Here is an 18,764-nt window from a genome sequence, read left to right as displayed (position 1 = left end):
GACCATTTAAGAGTGGAGTGTTGCTCAAATAACAGTTGCAGTCCGTGTGTGTGTGTGTGTGTGTGTGTGTGTGTGTGTGTGTGTGTGTGTGTGTGTGTGTGTGTGTGTGTGTGTGTGTGTGTGTGTGTGTGTGTGTGTGTGTTGGGGGGGGGGTAATCTCAGCGGCGCCACCTTAAAAAAACAGTCTCGCGGACCTGTCAATCTGACGAACCAGACAGACCCTGGCTCGCGGCCCTGCTGTGAGAACTGCTACGTAATTGGCCGAAAGCAGTAGTCCCTGTGAGACCTGGCCGCCCATTGGCTGCAGCATGTCGAGACACTGACGCGCACGACGTCTCCCCTCTATTGTTATTGTGGCGTGCGCGAGGGGAACAGACAGGATGCACGAGGAGACAGTAGGGCTGATAAAAGGATAAAACAACGGAGAAACATCAAGCTAGCGCAGTACAACGTATGAGAAATCAACAGCAGCTCGTTACATTACAGGAATGTATTAAACATTCGCCCTGTAAACGCAGAGCAACACATAGGTAATACAAAGGAGTATTACCACAGATAGCAGCTCTAGTCAACACATACAATAGGAACAGCTATCCGAGTACAACAGCGATCTTTCTGTCCAACTTCTTCTCCTCACTCTGGCTGATGTGTAAGTACAAACTATGGATCTCCATCTTTGCTTTCTCCTGCTCTGGCCAACCAGGAGAACCGAAATGTGAGGGGCAAGTCAGTCACATTAGCTTGCTAAATTGTTGCTTACTGTAACCTGCTTCAAATGCTGTTCTGCTGTCTCAGTCTTTCAATGATAACGTTACCGCTTATACTGGCCGACATTGTAGCCTACTGTATAGCCTATTCTGCTTTTTCTGTAGCCTACCTTATTTCATTATATTCGTTAAACTTAAGGATGTCAGATAAATGAGTCCTATAAATAGAAGTTATGTCTTATATGTATTTATTTATGAAATTAGCTGGGTCTTGAACATGTTGAGATCAAGTGTTAGGGATGTGCGATAAGCATGTTAACCAGTCTGGGATGTCAGTGAACTGCAGTGAATGGCCTGGGCACTGCTCAGGGTGGATTACGCACATAGGCTCGGTTCTTCTGACGGATCTCATTGTTGGAAGTTTTCATTTGAATTGTGGGGCCCTCTAGGTAGGCTATCAAATTGGTTTTAGACGTTCGGCCAGTATTATAAACAGTAGCCTATGTTTAGTAAGATACATGGACGGGAGGTGTGTGTGTGTGTGTGTGTGTGTGTGTGTGTGTGTGTGTGTGTGTGTGTGTGTGTGTGTGTGTGTGTGTGTGTGTGTGTGTGTGTGTGTGTGTGTGTGTGAATGCAGCAACAGTTACCTGTGACTGTCAGCATATAGGTTTCTTATATGCTGTATGAGATATAAAGCTTTAATAAATAACCATGTTGCAGGACATCCTACTTACCATTAATTGATCTCCGTGTGCAGTATATTTGGTTGTAAATGTTACTGTTACTGATACAGTATCAGTATTAAAACAACTTACAGAAAGCTGCAATGCTCAAATGAGATGCATGTATGTTACATGTATGTTAGGCTGTAATCTCCAAAGGTTATTAAGTACATTTATTCACATACTGTACTCTACCGTTTTGAAGCACTCAACTATTTTCATTTTATGCTGCATTATACTTATACTACATTTAAGATGTAATATTGTACTTTTTACTTTAATCTTTAGCTATGGTAACCGTCCCTATTTAAGGTACAATAACATTTCTGCATTAAAATGTCTAAAAACGACCTATGTTATATATTTTGTTGAGTTGTGTTCTTACACTATCCTAAATGTTTCCAACAATGTTTAAACTCAGAGAAATCTGAAATATTATTTTAATGACAAGGAACGTTTCATTTAGTCGCCTGTCAGTGGCGTCATGTAACCTTTGACCCCTCTGGTTCCTCTAACTCCCGTCTAAACCATAGACAGTATATAATGGACCAACAGAGCCCGTGTCTCTGGACGGAGACCAGTGAAGGATATTAGAAGCACTTTCCCGGTGATCTCTTGCTTTACTACGCAGCCTCCAACTGAGAGAGACAACGTAGATGTGACGTGAGCAACGTGTCTGAAAGTGTGAAGTCTTCTGGTAGCTGTGCCAAGAGAAATCTCAATCATTCCCAATCTTACAGAGACGGAGAGTGTAGGTATATGTAAGGAGATAACATGGGCACAGGCTAATTATTGCTAAGGTACAAGGTAATGGAGCCTTTTATACATTGTCGTGTTTCTTTAGAACTAAACAATGGACACATAGAGTCTTTAAACGCTTCAGATGTAAAGTTATTCGCTGTCAAGTGGCGCCAAAATGAATGCTAGTCAGTGGAATGCTAACGGGAGGTGATGGCCAGGTAGCAACAAAATGGCGCCATAGGAGGTTCGAGTTCTGAAGCGAAGCTTACCCCCTTGGTCTAAACACGGGAACCCAGATGATACGTTCAAGAGTAATCGTAACTCACACAATGTTACAGAAAGACTACTCCTCAGTAACTGTTATACAGCTTGCTTTCTGCCGCACAGCATCATTTTGTCATTGATTACATGCCACTTACAACACAGTAATACAGCAGAGATCTTATTTATTGATACATTTCAATATTGATTGATCCAGCTTAACGTTATGTGCTACGTTGACAATTAACATTAGCGTTAGCTGATGCTAATGCTTGGCGTGGAACGTTAACGTTATAAGGTTACAACATTGTTCAACATGCTCATCAAGTTATTTTAAGTATAATTGTTTTGATCAAGGTAAAGTTAACGTTAAACAGCACTGGGCTAACCCACGATTAAGTTCGCCAGCTAGCGTTAACGTTAGCTGTATAGACAGAAGACAAATCTAATGCTAATTTAGCCAGCTATCCCACCCTGTTTTTTCTGCCTCACTCCCCACCGCTAACGGACTTCAGTCGGGATGAGAGCGGACAACAGCCACGGGGACATGACATATCCACAGTTAGCCAGCAGCCAGCCATTATTAGTAACAACAGTAACAGAAAGTGTTATGTTCCGTCGGGGAAACACACCATATCGCCCCAGTCGTCCGAGTCTGGCTGGCCACGGTGTTGTGCTGAAATTTAGCGGTCTTCTTTACAGTTACGTTTGACCCACAAATGCTGACTGTCCTGTGGACAAAAGGTGTAGGTGGGGTGAGTCCTAAAGCAACACCCGGCAGCCATCCTATTGATGTAGGCTTATCCTCGGCCGGTATCTCCGGGGCCGCAGCTCGGCCCCGGAGATACTTGGCAGCCAGCCCTGAAGATACTCGGCGGCCAGCCCCAGCCGCGAAGTAAGTCTCTCAGCGGTGTTGAGAGGACATTGTGGTTTTAGCTGCTGGCTAATGTTAGCTTGCTTGCTCGCTAACTGGTCAACTAGCTAGCTAGCTACCACAAATCGAATCAAGAAAACGTATGGGGGAAATGGCAGCTATTTTATCAGAATTACATTAATAAACTAGGGCTGTGAATCGATTAAAAAATTTAATCGAATTAATTACATACTCTGTGATTAATTAATCTAAATTAATTGCATACATAATTAACGGTGCCTGAACCGATACTTTTTAAGAAAGTAAAAAAAGAAAAGAAAAAAGAAGGGTACTAAACAACAGTCGGTGACATTAAAGAAGGGCTTGTTTATTGCTAAGGCCATATGGTCAAAATTCAATGATTTGATAATAATTTATAACAATAATAATAACTTATTTCACTAGTAAATTGCTGTTGAACGACAAAAACAACCACCAGATGGGAAAAGGAGATTTACAATAACTTCAAATGCACCACGAGACTGTAGTTTACCAGTTTCATTGAACGCACCGTCTGTGTTGTTTTTCCGACGGCAGCTGCAGATTGTTAGCCTAGAAATCTAGACGCACCCTAGTGGCAGCTGGCTTGTCAGGCTAGCAGATTGTTACATACCGGTGTTGAATCCTCTACAGTAAAACACAGTCAAACTTTACACCGTTTAGCGTTAGCTGTCAGCATTTTAACAGTGTTTAATCCAGCTACTAGCTAGCGGTAGGCTAACGTTAGCTGCTGTCGAGTATAGTGTTAACTAGCGTCACATGCAGCGGTGTTTGTGTTGCCTGTATCGTCCGTTTCAGAGCATCAGAGAGAAGAGCAGACATATCAGTGGCACCAGATTTCGGTAGCCAGGGTTGGCAGGAAGAAGTAACAAGTAGCTAAATGTTCCAATCAATGATCCAGGCAGCACATTCTCGTCTCCCTCCTTCATTTTACAGTCGAATAGTGACTAGAATGGCTCCGGGTCAAACATCAATATGGAATGGATTAATCTGCGTTATTTTTTTTAACGCTTTATTTTTTTGTCAGATTAATTAACGCGTTATTTTCACAGCCCTATAATAAACGTTACTAAACGTAACGTGGATAAAACTGTAATGGATAAACCCATCCGTGAACAGATATATTTTAATCAGCAATTACGTTAACAATGAAAACTACAACTCCCATAATGCCACTTCACAACATCATCAAAAGTCCTTGTTTACATCCATTGTTTTGATTGAGAGACCCCTAGCGGCAGAAAATTACATATTGTACGTTTAAGCCCTCCAAATCCAACTTTTCAGACATTTTTTAATAGAAACTGCCACATGAGAACATTTTTGTTAAAATGAAAGTCTAATCTCTCAAGCATCAATAATTCATTTATAACAATTTCTGATGTTTGTATTGTTTAATTTGTCAAAATATGTCATAAGTCTGGCATGGGCTTAATAGGTACCTTAGATCTCAATAGCTATTATCATTTTGTCTCCACTCCTATCCTAGAGTATGGCCTGTATATTTAAATAGGTGTTACCAGTGTTTTTGCTGTGTCAACAAAGAAAAAGCTAAACTTAAAAAACAATTCTTCTTTAGAATATAGCCAGAAAACTATCAGGTCCTCAAAGCTCAACATACCTTCATCATTGAATAGCTGGTCTAGAGTATAAATACCTCTGTCACTCCACATTAAGTGTATGCTGTGCCAAATTGGGGTGTTCAAATGCCACTTATTGGTGTAGCAAAGTTGCTCCTCGACCTGTTTAAAGTTGGTCACTGTGTTGGTGATAATAGGGCCATAGGCTAGCATACACTTTTTTGGACACACACCTGCAAAGGTGAGGTCTTGCAGTCTTAGACTTCCAGTGAGGTTTTGCTCTATTTCTGTCCATGGGACTGTAGATGAGGGGTCTATCCACACTCTGAAGGCCCGTAGCTGAAAGACTTTGTGGTACACTTTAAGCTTGGGGAGGGCCAGGCCTCCCGTGTCCGTGGTACGTTGCAAGGTAGAGTATTTTAGCCTAGGTTGTTTACTATTCCAAATATACTGCCGGATTACGGCATGAAGTTTCTTCCAGAAATGTATTGGAAATGTAATAAAAGGGGTAAGGGGATCATTGTACTTAAGAAATTCACACAAGGAACTATGTTCATTTTAACCACAGCAATCCTGGACCGTAGCGATGCCGGCAGCGCAGACCAATTGGCTAGATCCCTTTGAACACTACTTAGTATAGTTTCATAGTTGTCCTGGACAACTCGCTGTAGCGATGCATGGATGGTGATGCCCAAATATGTAATTTTGCTTCGCTTGGTATTGTATCACTAATAGCTGATGTCACCTGTCTGTTGTTCAACAGGAGCAGATTAGATTCATTAGGGGTCCAAGCCCAAGTCTGGAAGAACCGGCAGTAGCGAAGCTACGCCGTTCGCACAGCAGGGCTAGAACTGCTTGCAGTTCTAGTTCCAATTGATTTTATAGCTGGAGATTGAGCCAAATTTGTTAAAGATCTTAAGAATTTTTGGAACAGAGTCCTCAAGGTCAGATATGTACAGCAAAATATCATCTGCAAATAACAATATTGATTTGTTATTGGATTTAATCTGGACATTACATATTTTATTTTGCCTTATGACCTGGGCTAACGGTTCAAGAGAGATCGCAAATAGCATGGGAGATAGCGGGCATCCCTGTCTCAAGCCCCGTGCGATGGGGAATAGCTGTGAATGCAGGCCATTGGTTGAGACTATGGCTGTGGTATTCGCATACAAAGTACGTACCATGTCAATGAATTTGGCTCCCAAACCAAGCCTCTCCATTACTTGCCACAGGTAGTTCCATTCTAGGTGGTCTGCGTCCAGTAATAAAACTGCTGCCGTTGTTGGGAGGTTTTTGGCTTCTTCTATTACATGGAGTAATCTGCGTATATTGTCTGCAGCATGACGCTTTGGTATAAACCCTGATTGGTCAGGGTGGACTAGCTTCTCGATGAAGCGTTCTAGGCGTAGTGCCAAGACTTGAATTGACTGGAATAAAGCTTAATATCAGTCCAAATTCTTATTCTTATTCTTTATTTATAAAGGACAACACACATTAATCAAAATTTCTGTAAATGTGCCAGTGTTAGCCAGCCGGCTAATTTTCAACTGTAGTCCTTTTGGCCAGATGATTTTAGACCAGAGCAACTAGAAGAAGCAAGACATTAGTACAGGTTAAATTATACAAACAGAAGTCAACAAGACACAACACAGACAGCTAGAGCATCAGAGAAGCTATCCCTGTTTCCCATGCAGAGCCACAAGAAGCAGCAAAGCACCAGCATATCTAAACATCAAACAGCATTCACATTCAGTACAAGATATTATACAAGCATCGAAACACGGCCAAGCAACATAGGCCACAAGCCATCTTCTAACAGCGTTCAACCATGCAAAACAATAACAAGCCATAACGAAAAGATAAAATAAGTTACATCACTTGTGAGGGATGCGTTAATATAGGACAGGTTAATATGATGGTAAAAATATTTAAAATACAAATTTGTTATTCATACATATTCAAGCAATGCAATGCGAGCTAAGTTTAATACCTAGCAAGATATGAAAACATTAAACATGTTAGCAGGAGGTTAGCAATACTAACAACATTAATATAAAAAAATACTAAGAGACTAAAAATGTTCACAAGTCTGACTATCCAAGAGCCAGGTCTTGAGACTTTGTGTGAAATTATGGTAGGTGGTGCAGTTTCTTATTTCATTTGGTAGAGTATTCCACCTATTAGAAGCTCTAACAGAAAAGCACGATTGACTAAAGGAACTGGACCTGTAAGGGGTTACACAGTCCCCTCTCAGAACAGACCGAGTGGTTCTATTCTTAGAGTTTTTTTGTTTAATAAAAGAATTGAGTGGTGAAGGAGCTTTACCATTTAGGATCTTGAACATTAGACAGATGTCATTATATTTAATTAGATTTTCCCAACTAAGGATGTCATATTTGTTAAGAATTTTACAATAATGATAATTATTATGTTTTCTGTCTAGCACTTTGAGGGCCTGTTTATACAGAGAAAGAACAGGCTTAAGGGTTGTATCGTTTGCTTGCGTCCAGCTTGTCATACAATATAGTAGATGAGGAATAATCATTGAATTCAAGTATAATTTTGCTGCTGAAGTTGTTAGGCAGCTTCTTATATACCTAAAATTGGCAATATTGTATTTAGTTATTCGATTACTTTTTTCACTTGTTTTTTGAAAGACAAGTTGGAATCAAGGATGATACCAAGATATTTAACATGAGAAACAACTTGAATATTCTTGCCAGACACATAAACTTTGTGCTCACAATCTGAAGCGGAGTGTGTCTTTGAAAAAAACATACAAACAGTTTTTGCTACATTTAAACACAGGTGAGAATTTTCAAGCCATGTAGTTACATTTTCCATTGTTGAATTAAGTTAAAGAGTTGCTTCTTTTTTGGTTTTTGCATGGACGTATATTATAGTGTCATCTGCATACATCTGAGCTTCACACCCTATACAAATTGATGGCAAGTCATTTACCCATAGGCTAAACAAAAGAGGTCCTAAAATTGAACCCTGGGGCACACCCATCTCATTAATCATAAAGGGTGATGTTTCATTACCCACTCTTACACACTGAACCCTATCTGCAAGATAAGACTTTATCCAGTTTAGCTTAGTTTACGTTTGATAAAAAATTTAAATTTGCTAATCTAGAAATTAGTATTTGATGATTTACAGTATCAAATGCCTTTTTAAAATCCAGGAATATAGCCCCGACAACACCTCCTTTATCTAGTTTAAGTTTGATATTCTCCAGGAGGAAGCAATTTGCAGTCTCAGTGGAATGATTTACTCTAAAACCAAATTGCATAGGATGCAGTGTGTAAGGACTAGTGTTGAGATGAGTGGTCATTTGTTCAACAACACATTTCTCGGCAATTTTTGAAACAACTGGTAAAATGCTAATAGGTGATGAGGCTCCTGTAGTTTGAACACTCCGTAGGATCTTTGCCCTTTTTGTGTATGACCGAAATTAGTGCAGTGTTGGTTTGTTGATGAAAGGTGCCCCTCTCTATGGCCGAGGTTAAAGTTTGTAAGATGGTAGGTCCTAGTATGTCAAAGTATTGTAGCAGAAGTTCTGATGGAATTCCATCCAACCCCGGTGTTTTCCCTTTCTTAGATGTTTTTAACGCTGATTTGAGTTCCTCTAACGTTATAGGTTGACCTAGTTATTCTGCCTCCTCTGGGTCAAGAAGAGGCAGGTTTAGCTCTTTCAGGAACTTTTGGCGCTGCGTCGGATCCGGATTGCAAGAGGATTCATACAACTTTGAATAAAAGGATTGGAGAGTGGCGGTAATATCTTTAGGATTCGTTGAGATACCTCGGTCTGTGCGAATGCTGTTGATAGTAGAGGTGTTGAAATTAAAGATGCAGTAGGTAAGTCTTATAAAACTAACTTTGTCATATTTACCCTATGTTCCAGTAGAACTACATGAATTATGTAAAAAAACAGCTCCTCTGGCACCTCCTACAGCCTGTAGTGCCATTGGCAAAATTCGACCACTCCCGGTCGATTTTCTCCAATCAGGGCCACAGGGGTGGTCTATCTGCCTGTCAATCACAGCTCAGGCACGTACACGCATATAGCGTTCTCCCCTCCCCCCTCCCCGCGCACGAGCTGCAGAAAGGTTTTCCAAAACTCTGTGAATAATGGAGTGGCTTTTCAGAGGTGGTGTGGCTGCAGGATTTTAAAGATCTGAAGAACGATGCAGATGTAGCCACATTTCCTCTCAACAGGTAACATAATTACCATGAATGATTTATCTTTCACGTGGTTATTAGTAGTCAAAAGTCCACAAAGCTACGTTGGTGAGGATGATAGTAACGTTAGCACAGTGGTCGGTCTGATATGATGCTGAAATGGCTAACGCTAGCCTGCTAGTTAGCATCGTTTTACTGTTGGTGAGTAAAGTTAACGTTGTGTTGTTGTTTAGTTATTGAACATGTCTGTCTGACATGCCGGCAATTCTGTCAAACTCCGTTGTGTGGGAGGGGCTTAGGAGACGGTTTGGGCTGCAGCAGAAAGGGGGGAGGGACTGAGAAGTTGTCGATGTTCAAATTTGTTGGCAAAGTCCTGGCTCTTCACAATCTTACCTACTGCAGCTTTAATCAAATAATCGATGCATCGAATCGTGGACATGGACGATGCTGCATCAATAATTGGCAGGCTCATAATCGATTATTTACAATTTATTTACAATTTAATGTAGGCCTAACAACCTTTCTGTTTACATATTCTGGTATGTTTTGCACATTCAGGAAGTGCAATGTGCTCAGTGCTGTATAGTTTTATGTATCCAATGCATTTAGTATTAGAGCACTGCAGAATGTTTTGTTTTTGAAGCTTGAAAAGCTATGAATTAAATATCCTACATGGCTTTAATAGAAACATTTATTTGATGCATCGAGATATCGAATCGAATTGAATCACTGACATGATAATCGTAATCGAATCGGGAGATCAGTGAAGATTCACACCTCTAGTTGACAGTAGCTCTGGACTCACTTTGTTTTAATTTTAGAGGTAACAATTTGCTTGGTTTGCCACCATTAAAATAGTAATTTTGCCTCACTGTGTGCATTATGAATTCAGCTCTCCTTCTTAGCAAATCATTTAGCTCTGCTCGATTTGTGACTAAAAGAGTATGTGTAGATTTAGAAAAACTCTGCGATCCTTGCCTCTCTCTTTTTCTTCAAATTGACCGCAAAGGAAGATGTGAAATCTCTAATAAATCCTTTAGTGGCTTGCCAAATGTACGCTGGGTCCGAAACTGAGTCAGTATTAATTGATATAAACTCCGCCAGCTTGGCTCTAAACTCTGTATCAAAAGCTGTGCTCTGGAGAAGGGAATTATTAAATTGCCATCTCCTAGATCTTTCTCCTAACATATCACAACAGAATGTGGTTATCAGCGCATTGTGGTCAGACAGGATTGCTGGTTCCATATCAGTAGAAACCCGGTAGTATTTTTGAATGACCGTGCTTCAATCCCTCATGTCCCCCTGAGAGGGGAGATCTCTGTATTGTGGGTCTGGAAAAAAGCCTCAGATGACGCAAAATGACGATTTTTGCGTCATCTGAGGCTTTTTTGCCCAGAGGCAAAAGACTACAGCCTGTATTAGGAGCCACTTCCGCATAGCCCAAAGGGGGTTGGACTGTCGGCTTTTTCCGGAGATTGCCGAGGAAAAAACGAGTGTCAGCCATCTTGAATCCTCGCTTAGCTTCTCAGCAGGAGCAGAAACTGTTCATCCAAACGGAAATTTTAGAACAACAATTATGTGCATTCAAACTACCGCACACGTGTACCACCACGATACATTGGTACAGATCGGAGAATATGCAGGACACTTTATTACAGACGGAATACTCCACACACTACGCCAGCTTTGCCTGCACGGAGACCAGCGGTGGTGCTCGATGCCTCTGGCCGGTAAAGAGACCTCATCAGCGGGGAGCGTTGAACGAGTGTGCCGGTGGAAAGCTAACGCTAGCCGGCCACCTGTTCACCAATCCTGCTTGCAAGTGTCCGCTCATTAAACAAACTGGACTACATCCAACTTCAACGAAACTCCCAACGTGAGTTCAGAGACTGCTGTGCTGTGTTTTTGTTGTTGTGGAAATATTGCTGTGGACAATCCAGCCTGCTGCTCTGTCACTGGGTAAGACTACTAGTGGAGGTGGGCTGTGTTACCCCGGACTGCCTGTTGCAGAAATGGGGTGATTTGTATCCAACTAACTGCTAACTGCTGGTGGAGTTTGTGACTGTAAAATGCCGACAATTCTAGCTACATCCCACGCAAATGTACGGCTGTGTTTGTGATGTTTATGCCACAGCCCACCACGAGCTAATGCTAGTAGCTATGTGTTAGCCTTCTTTTATGGCTTGGTTGAATTCTAATGTAGAATGCGGTCTGTTATTTCTTGATAACAGACCGCTGCTAAGGATAACACACCGTTGCCATGCATAGCAGAGCGTTGCCATGGACACAGTTCTGTTCCCTCTGGAGCTATCAATCAATCCGCTGAAAGAAGTCCGGATAATGTATCAGCTGTGGCAAAAAAGTATATATTTTAAATGTGTAACACCACTTGAGCCACGGTGAAACGTTTTTTCGTGTATATGGTTGAAATGACAATAAAACACACTTGTTGAGTTGATCGTCTCACTGTCTGTCTGTAAAGGGTAGGCGTGGCTTGGGAGTAGACGCTGAAGCAGTGAAGCAAGTGCATTCTGGGATTTGGTGTCTTTCATCCACATGAGCCAAAAACACATTTTCTGGCTTTTCTCGGCCTAGAAGCAACCAATTTCTAAAAAAGTTTCACATTTCTACTACATAAGTGACCCAATTTAAATATATATTCATCTTTCCAATGCTGAAATATTCCTTTAAGTTCACTGGAGCACAAAATATAATCAGTGCAGGAGTGGGTGAGGTGATGTGTGGAGAAAAATGTGTAATCCTTGCTAGTAGGATTGTGCATCCTCCAATATGTCTGTAAGGGGGATTCCACAACTGCTTTAAACATGTCCGATATGGGTTTTTGGGCTTTTGTGTGATTGCCCCCTGATCTATCCTGATTTAAATCTAGTACTGCATTCATGTCTCCCACTATAATTAGTGAACTGTTAAAGGTGCTCTAAGCAATGTTGGGTGACATCACTTCTTGTTGATGTTTGAAGTACTGTCAAACAAAACGGAGGCTAGCTCGCCCCTCCCTCCTCCTCATCCCGAACACTGTTTATGTTTGGTGGTGCAGGTTGGCGCAGTTTGTTTTTGTTGGCATTTGTGGCGCCTGGGCTGTCTACAGAGACCTCGTTTTTTTTATAGTGTGTTCAGGGGACAGACAGCTAGCAGATAGTGAGGAGATGTTTGCTGTATGTGACAAAAAAAAGTTGTAGCCTAAAAAACGCGTGACATCGCTTAGAGCACCTTTAAGGTATTTTGGTATAAAAACCTGCATTTTTAATTTATTCAAGTATCCTGAATCATAAGTGTCATGTCTAGCATTTGTAGCAAATGCTAGACATGCGTGAAAATCGCTTGGAAATTAAGCAAGAATTGATGTTGACGTATCGTTTGAATGAACAGGAGTGGCCAATGTGGTATCTACATTTATGTCTATGCTCGATAACGTGTCGGCTGCAGCTGCCACTCTTTGTATTTAGGCTGCTTGCTAGTAGCTTGCTCCTGATATTGTTTGTGAACTTCTGGATGGCGATTTTTCAAATAAACAATGAAATTGTTGGTGTTGAAGGATTTGACACCTCGTTTCATTATTTCGACCTTGTGAGTATTGCATACTGTCTTTTTTTCCCACCATGGAAAACGCCCAGACTGCGGACATTGCTTCGTTTTCAGCATATAAATCCTGTGCTGTGTCAATGTGTCTCAAACTCTGTGGCCAAAAATACACACACACACACACCAGCGTCGCCCTGACACACAACTGCAGCTAGTCGGAAATATTCATCAGTGTTTGAAATCAGGTCAGTTTTGCTCATCGGACCGAAGCCAATGCATAAACAAATGACTAGCATCTGCTGAATTCTATATGATTGCCAATATATTGTGCATCCCTAATTCTTAGTGTCTTTTCTTCCATTTGATTTAGCTCCTCAACTGTGTCCTCCTTTCATCAAAGTGAAATGATTTGCTCTCGTCGTCAGTCAGTGGGATTATAGGCCATTGTACTATGTGAAGTTTTTGGAGTTTTGAGTCAGTACAACTGCAGTAAAAATCACCCTCTCACATATAAACAAACTGGTCATGGATGAGTCTGCAGGGTGATTAGATGAGGAGTCTATTTCACAAAGGCAGAATATATAAATCCAGGATAACCGATAAAGCGAGACTAGACCTAGTCTAATCTGTGCATCCTGGCTTTGTGCGTTTCACGATGGCCAAGTCAGGCTGAGGAGGAGCGACTAGGTCAAGCCAGGATTAAGTATTTTGGATTGAAGCGTGCTCACAGCTTTCTTTAAAAGCCCGTGAAGTGGATCACATATTTGCTGATGCTGAAATGAAGAAGACACGTGCATAATTTACAGAGTGAGCAGCAGCTTCTTATGGAAGTATGATGAAGTGAAACACATTATTTGTAAAAGCTGCTGAAAGAAAACAGCGAGAGAAACTGGAAAGAATAAGATACATAATCCTTGATTGTTAAAGAATACATAAAAAGAAATAAATCAACTAAATCAATATAAATTAATTAACGACTTATTGGTCTCTGACCAGTCTGCCACTGCTGCCAATTTTAGAAACACATGTGCAGTGTTTCCTCCTCTATGTTGATTGGCAAGTGGCTGTCCGCCACGGTTAGATTTCTCCCGCCACGGTATCAGAAATGTACAAAAAGCCGTCTATCAGCAGTGATGGTTAGAGAGCACGTCGGAGAAACGCGCTTCACAACGCGAGTGGGCCCACGTGCCACTCGGAGAAATGGGAGAAGGAAAAAAGAGACAGGCTGTCCAGAGGACCCGGTTGAGATGGCATGTGTGCATTCTTGAGAACTGTAAGTCGTATAACTTATATTGTCAGTTCATTTAAGCCTGTATTAGTATATAGTTCTTGCATATTTTTAGTTTCACCTTCACCTGCTAACTAAATTGCACGTGGCTGTTGATTCAATACAACGCCCTTGCTCACGTTTGTATTTTAGGTGCATTATTTACATGCTGAAGTAGTTACACTGCATTAAGATACTGGAAGTGCCGGAATTCCATAACTACTAGAACTGCCATGAGCGGTCATTTTGACCGCCAGATTCCAAACTCTATAATCTCTCATGATAAATACCCAATTGCGATATTAATGCATGTATTGTCTTAGGATATCTTTAGAACAACGTAATAACACCGACATGTACATTTTAACGATTTTAATTATACTTTTGAGTAGTAGCCTAATACGTGTTTTAATAATTCATATCATGGCATAGTAGGCTAAACCGTGATTATTTCATAAATTCATGTCCCGAAACATATTGGGGGAAATTCATTCAACATAATTCACAGCCAAATAACACTTAAAAGTATGTTATTTGAACATTTATAACCTAACCTAACCTGGCACTGCCTCTGTTTTGGTGTCTGCTGCGGTGCGCAGCGCTGTTCGGACCGTGCGCCGCTTCCCTTTTTTTTTCCTCCATAAACTCATCTCTCAGCTCCTCTGCCAGTCGCTGCATGAACTTCCTCCGGGACATTTTACAGCTGGTGCAGTCCTTGGAGAGGATCTGTGCAATGATTCCAGCCAGTTGTAGCATGTATAAAGTTATATGAACACGTAGATGGCTACCGGCTGTTCACAGAGTGAGCGCCCGGTGCTTTTCTTCTGATTCAGAGTCCATCCACGCCGTAGTAGCCTACGTTACCGACTCTGGCTTTGCCTTCGGCCCACCGGTGATGCCCACACTTGTTACTGGAGACCGCTAGTTACGTTTCTCTGACAGAGACTATGATTATTACTAAGCAACCAAGATGCATCTTCAACCGCGCAAAAGATTAAAAACGAAACCGCGAAAATCTGAGCGGTCAATATGACCGTGTATGGCCAAAATAGGTCAAAGTGATTGTATTTTCTTTGCCTTTTGTGTAATGTATATAAAAACAGTTTTAAATGAAAATACAGACTCTTTTAGGAAAAGTCAGGTACCAGCAGGATTGTATTTTTTTATTTAGCAAAGTTATTACACATATAAATTTCAAAACGGTCAAAATGACCATCCTGGCCATTCTAGTGTTAAGGAACAGGCCGTCTTCATGAACGCAATATAGTAAATAAAAGTAACAATGGCTGTCCATGAATAATTATTAAAGGAATGGTCACATTGTTGAAATAATAACAGTACTTAACTGAAGGAGCAATATGTACCTGGACAGAAAAGCACAGGATTAACCACGTCATCACTGCAGCAGTGTTATCATGTAGGCTACTTCCACAGTGCATATTCATGACTCAACCAGCTCCTTCTTGTCGGTTATTGGCTGGAACGCTGTTTGTTATGGTTCGTGGGGCAGGTTGGCGCGGTTTGGTTTTATTGCCGTTTGAATAGCCTGGGCTGTCTACAGAGACCTCGTTTTTTTTACAGTGTGTTCAGGGGACATGCAGCTAGCAGATAGTGAGGAGATGTTTTTTACAGTGTGTTCAGGGGACAGGCAGCTAGCAGATAGTGAGGAGATGTTTTTTACAGTGTGTTCAGGGGACAGACAGCTAGCAGATAGTGAGGAGATGTTTTTTACAGTGTGTTCAGGGGACAGGCAGCTAGCAGATAGTGACGAGATGTTTTTTACAGTGTGTTCAGGGGACAGGCAGCTAGCAGATAGTGAGGAGATGTTTTTACAGTGTGTTCAGGGGACAGGCAGCTAGCAGATAGTGAGGAGATGTTTTTTACAGTGTGTTCAGGGGACAGGCAGCTAGCAGATAGTGAGGAGATGTTTTTTACAGTGTGTTCAGGGGACAGACAGCTAGCAGATAGTGAGGAGATGTTTTTACAGTGTGTTCAGGGGACAGGCAGCTAGCAGACAGTGAGGAGATGTTTTTACAGTGTGTTCAGGGAACAGGCAGCTAGCGGATAGTGAGGAGATGTTTTTACAGTGTGTTCAGGGAACAGGCAGCTAGCAGATAGTGAGGAGATGTTTTTACAGTGTGTTCAGGGAACAGGCAGCTAGCAGATAGTGAGGAGATGTTTTTTACAGTGTGTTCAGGGGACAGGCAGCTAGCAGATAGTGAGGAGATGTTTTTACAGTGTGTTCAGAAGGGACAGACAGCTAGCAGATAGTGAGGAGATGTTTTTACAGTGTGTTCAGGGGACATGCAGCTAGCAGATAGTGAGGAGATGTTTTTACAGTGTGTTCAGGGGACAGACAGCTAGCAGATAGTGAGGAGATGTTTTTACAGTGTGTTCAGGGGACAGACAGCTAGCAGATAGTGAGGAGATGTTTTTACAGTGTGTTCAGAGGACATGCAGCTAGCAGATAGTGAGGAGATGTTTTTACAGTGTGTTCAGGGGACATGCAGCTAGCAGATAGTGAGGAGATGTTTTTACAGTGTGTTCAGGGGACAGGCAGCTAGCAGATAGTGAGGAGATGTTTTTACAGTGTGTTCAGGGGACAGACAGCTAGCAGATAGTGAGGAGATGTTTTTTACAGTGTGTTCAGGGGACAGGCAGCTAGCAGATAGTGAGGAGATGTTTTTACAGTGTGTTCAGGGGACAGGCAGCTAGCAGATAGTGAGGAGATATTGTTTACAGTGTGTTCAGGGGACAGGCAGCTAGCAGATAGTGAGGAGATGTTTTTACAGTGTGTTCAGGGGACAGGCAGCTAGCAGACAGTGAGGAGATGTTTTTACAGTGTGTTCAGGGGACACGCAGCTAGCAGACAGTGAGGGATGTTTTTACAGTGTGTTCAGGGGACAGGCAGCTAGCAGACAGTGAGGAGATGTTTTTACAGTGTGTTCAGGGGACAGACAGCTAGCAGATAGTGAGGAGATGTTTTTTACAGTGTGTTCAGGAGACAGACAGCTAACAGATAGTGAGGAGATGTTTTTTACAGTGTGTTCAGGGGACAGACAGCTAGCAGATAGTGAGGAGATATTTTTACAGTGTGTTCAGGGGACAGGCAGCTAGCAGATAGTGAGGAGATATTTTTTACAGTGTGTTCAGGGGACAGGCAGCTAGCAGATAGTGAGGAGATGGTTTTTACAGTGTGTTCAGGGGACAGACAGCTAGCAGATAGTGAGGAGATGTTTTTTACAGTGTGTTCAGGGGACAGGCAGCTAGCAGATAGTGAGGAGATGTTTCTTACAGTGTGTTCAGGGGACAGGCAGCTAGCAGATAGTGAGGAGATGTTTTTACAGTGTGTTCAGAGGACAGACAGCTAGCAGATAGTGAGGAGATGTTTTTACAGTGTGTTCAGGGGACATGCAGCTAGCAGATAGTGAGGAGATGTTTTTACAGTGTGTTCAGGGGACAGGCAGCTAGCAGATAGTGAGGAGATGTTTTTACAGTGTGTTCAGGGGACAGGCAGCTAGCAGATAGTGAGGAGATGTTTTTACAGTGTGTTCAGGGGACAGGCAGCTAGCAGATAGTGAGGAGATGTTTTTTAAGTGTGTTCAGGGGACAGGCAGCTAGCAGATAGTGAGGAGATGTTTTTACAGTGTGTTCAGGGGACAGGCAGCTAGCAGATAGTGAGGAGATGTTTTTACAGTGTGTTCAGGGGACAGGCAGCTAGCAGATAGTGAGGAGATGTTTTTACAGTGTGTTCAGGGGACAGGCAGCTAGCAGATAGTGAGGAGATGTTTTTACAGTGTGTTCAGGGGACAGACAGCTAGCAGATAGTGAGGAGATGTTTTTACAGTGTGTTCAGGAGACAGACAGCTAGCAGATAGTGAGGGAGATGTTTTTACAGTGTGTTCAGGGGACAGGCAGCTAGCAGATAGTGAGGAGATGTTTTACAGTGTGTTCAGGGGACAGACAGCTAGCAGATAGTGAGGAGATGTTTTTACAGTGTGTTCAGGGGACAGGCAGCTAGCAGATAGTGAGGAGATGTTTTTACGTGTGTTCAGGGGACAGGCAGCTAGCAGATAGTGAGGAGATGTTTTTACAGTGTGTTCAGGGGACAGGCAGCTAGCAGATAGTGAGGAGATGTTTTTACAGTGTGTTCAGGGGACAGGCAGCTAGCAGATAGTGAGGAGATGTTTTTACAGTGTGTTCAGGGGACAGGCAGCTAGCAGATAGTGAGGAGATGTTTTTACAGTGTGTTCAGGGGACAGGCAGCTAGCAGATGAGTGAGGGAGATGTTTTTACAGTGTGTTCAGGGGACAGACAGCTAGCAGATAGTGAGGGAGATGTTTTTACAGTGTGTTCAGGGGGACAGGCAGCTAGCAGATGAGTGAGGAGATGTTTTTACAGTGTGTTCAGGGGACAGACAGCTAGCAGATAGTGAGGAGATGTTTTTACAGTGTGTTCAGGGGACAGGCAGCTAGCAGATAGTGAGGAGATGTTTTTACAGTGTGTTCAGGGGACAGGCAGCTAGCAGATAGTGAGGGAGATGTTTTTACAGTGTGTTCAGGGGACAGGCAGCTAGCAGATAGTGAGGAGATGTTTTTACAGTGTGTTCAGGGGACAGGCAGCTAGCAGATAGTGAGGAGATGTTTTTACAGTGTGTTCAGGGGACAGGCAGCTAGCAGATAGTGAGGAGATGTTTTTACAGTGTGTTCAGGGGACAGGCAGCTAGCAGATAGTGAGGAGATGTTTTTACAGTGTGTTCAGGGGACAGACAGCTAGCAGATAGTGAGGAGATGTTTTTACAGTGTGTTCAGGGGACAGACAGCTAGCAGATAGTGAGGAGAT

At 42.2% G+C, this 18,764-nt stretch overlaps 1 protein-coding gene across 5 annotated transcripts in view; it reads left to right on the top strand.

The window, feature by feature from the left end:
- The first annotated feature begins 117 nt into the window (after window positions 1-117).
- smad10a (SMAD family member 10a) overlaps window positions 118-18,764 on the top strand; it is a 51,014-nt gene continuing 32,367 nt past the window's right edge. For 2 of the 5 annotated variants that reach the window (XM_039820139.1, XM_039820138.1), the window contains exon 1: window positions 119-649. In XM_039820139.1, coding sequence (XP_039676073.1) covers window positions 646-649 — 4 coding nt within the window. In that variant the 5' untranslated portion in view covers window positions 119-645. Of the gene's footprint in view, window positions 650-18,764 lie in introns of all 5 variants that reach the window. The other 3 variants (XM_039820143.1, XM_039820142.1, XM_039820141.1) reach the window with 2 other exon arrangements.

This window comes from Perca fluviatilis, chromosome 13 (genome assembly GCF_010015445.1).
Source record: "Perca fluviatilis chromosome 13, GENO_Pfluv_1.0, whole genome shotgun sequence".
In the NCBI taxonomy this organism is placed as follows: domain Eukaryota; kingdom Metazoa; phylum Chordata; class Actinopteri; order Perciformes; family Percidae; genus Perca; species Perca fluviatilis.
Note: the sequence above shows the minus strand (reverse complement) of the source record. Positions and strands in the feature narration are given on the sequence as shown.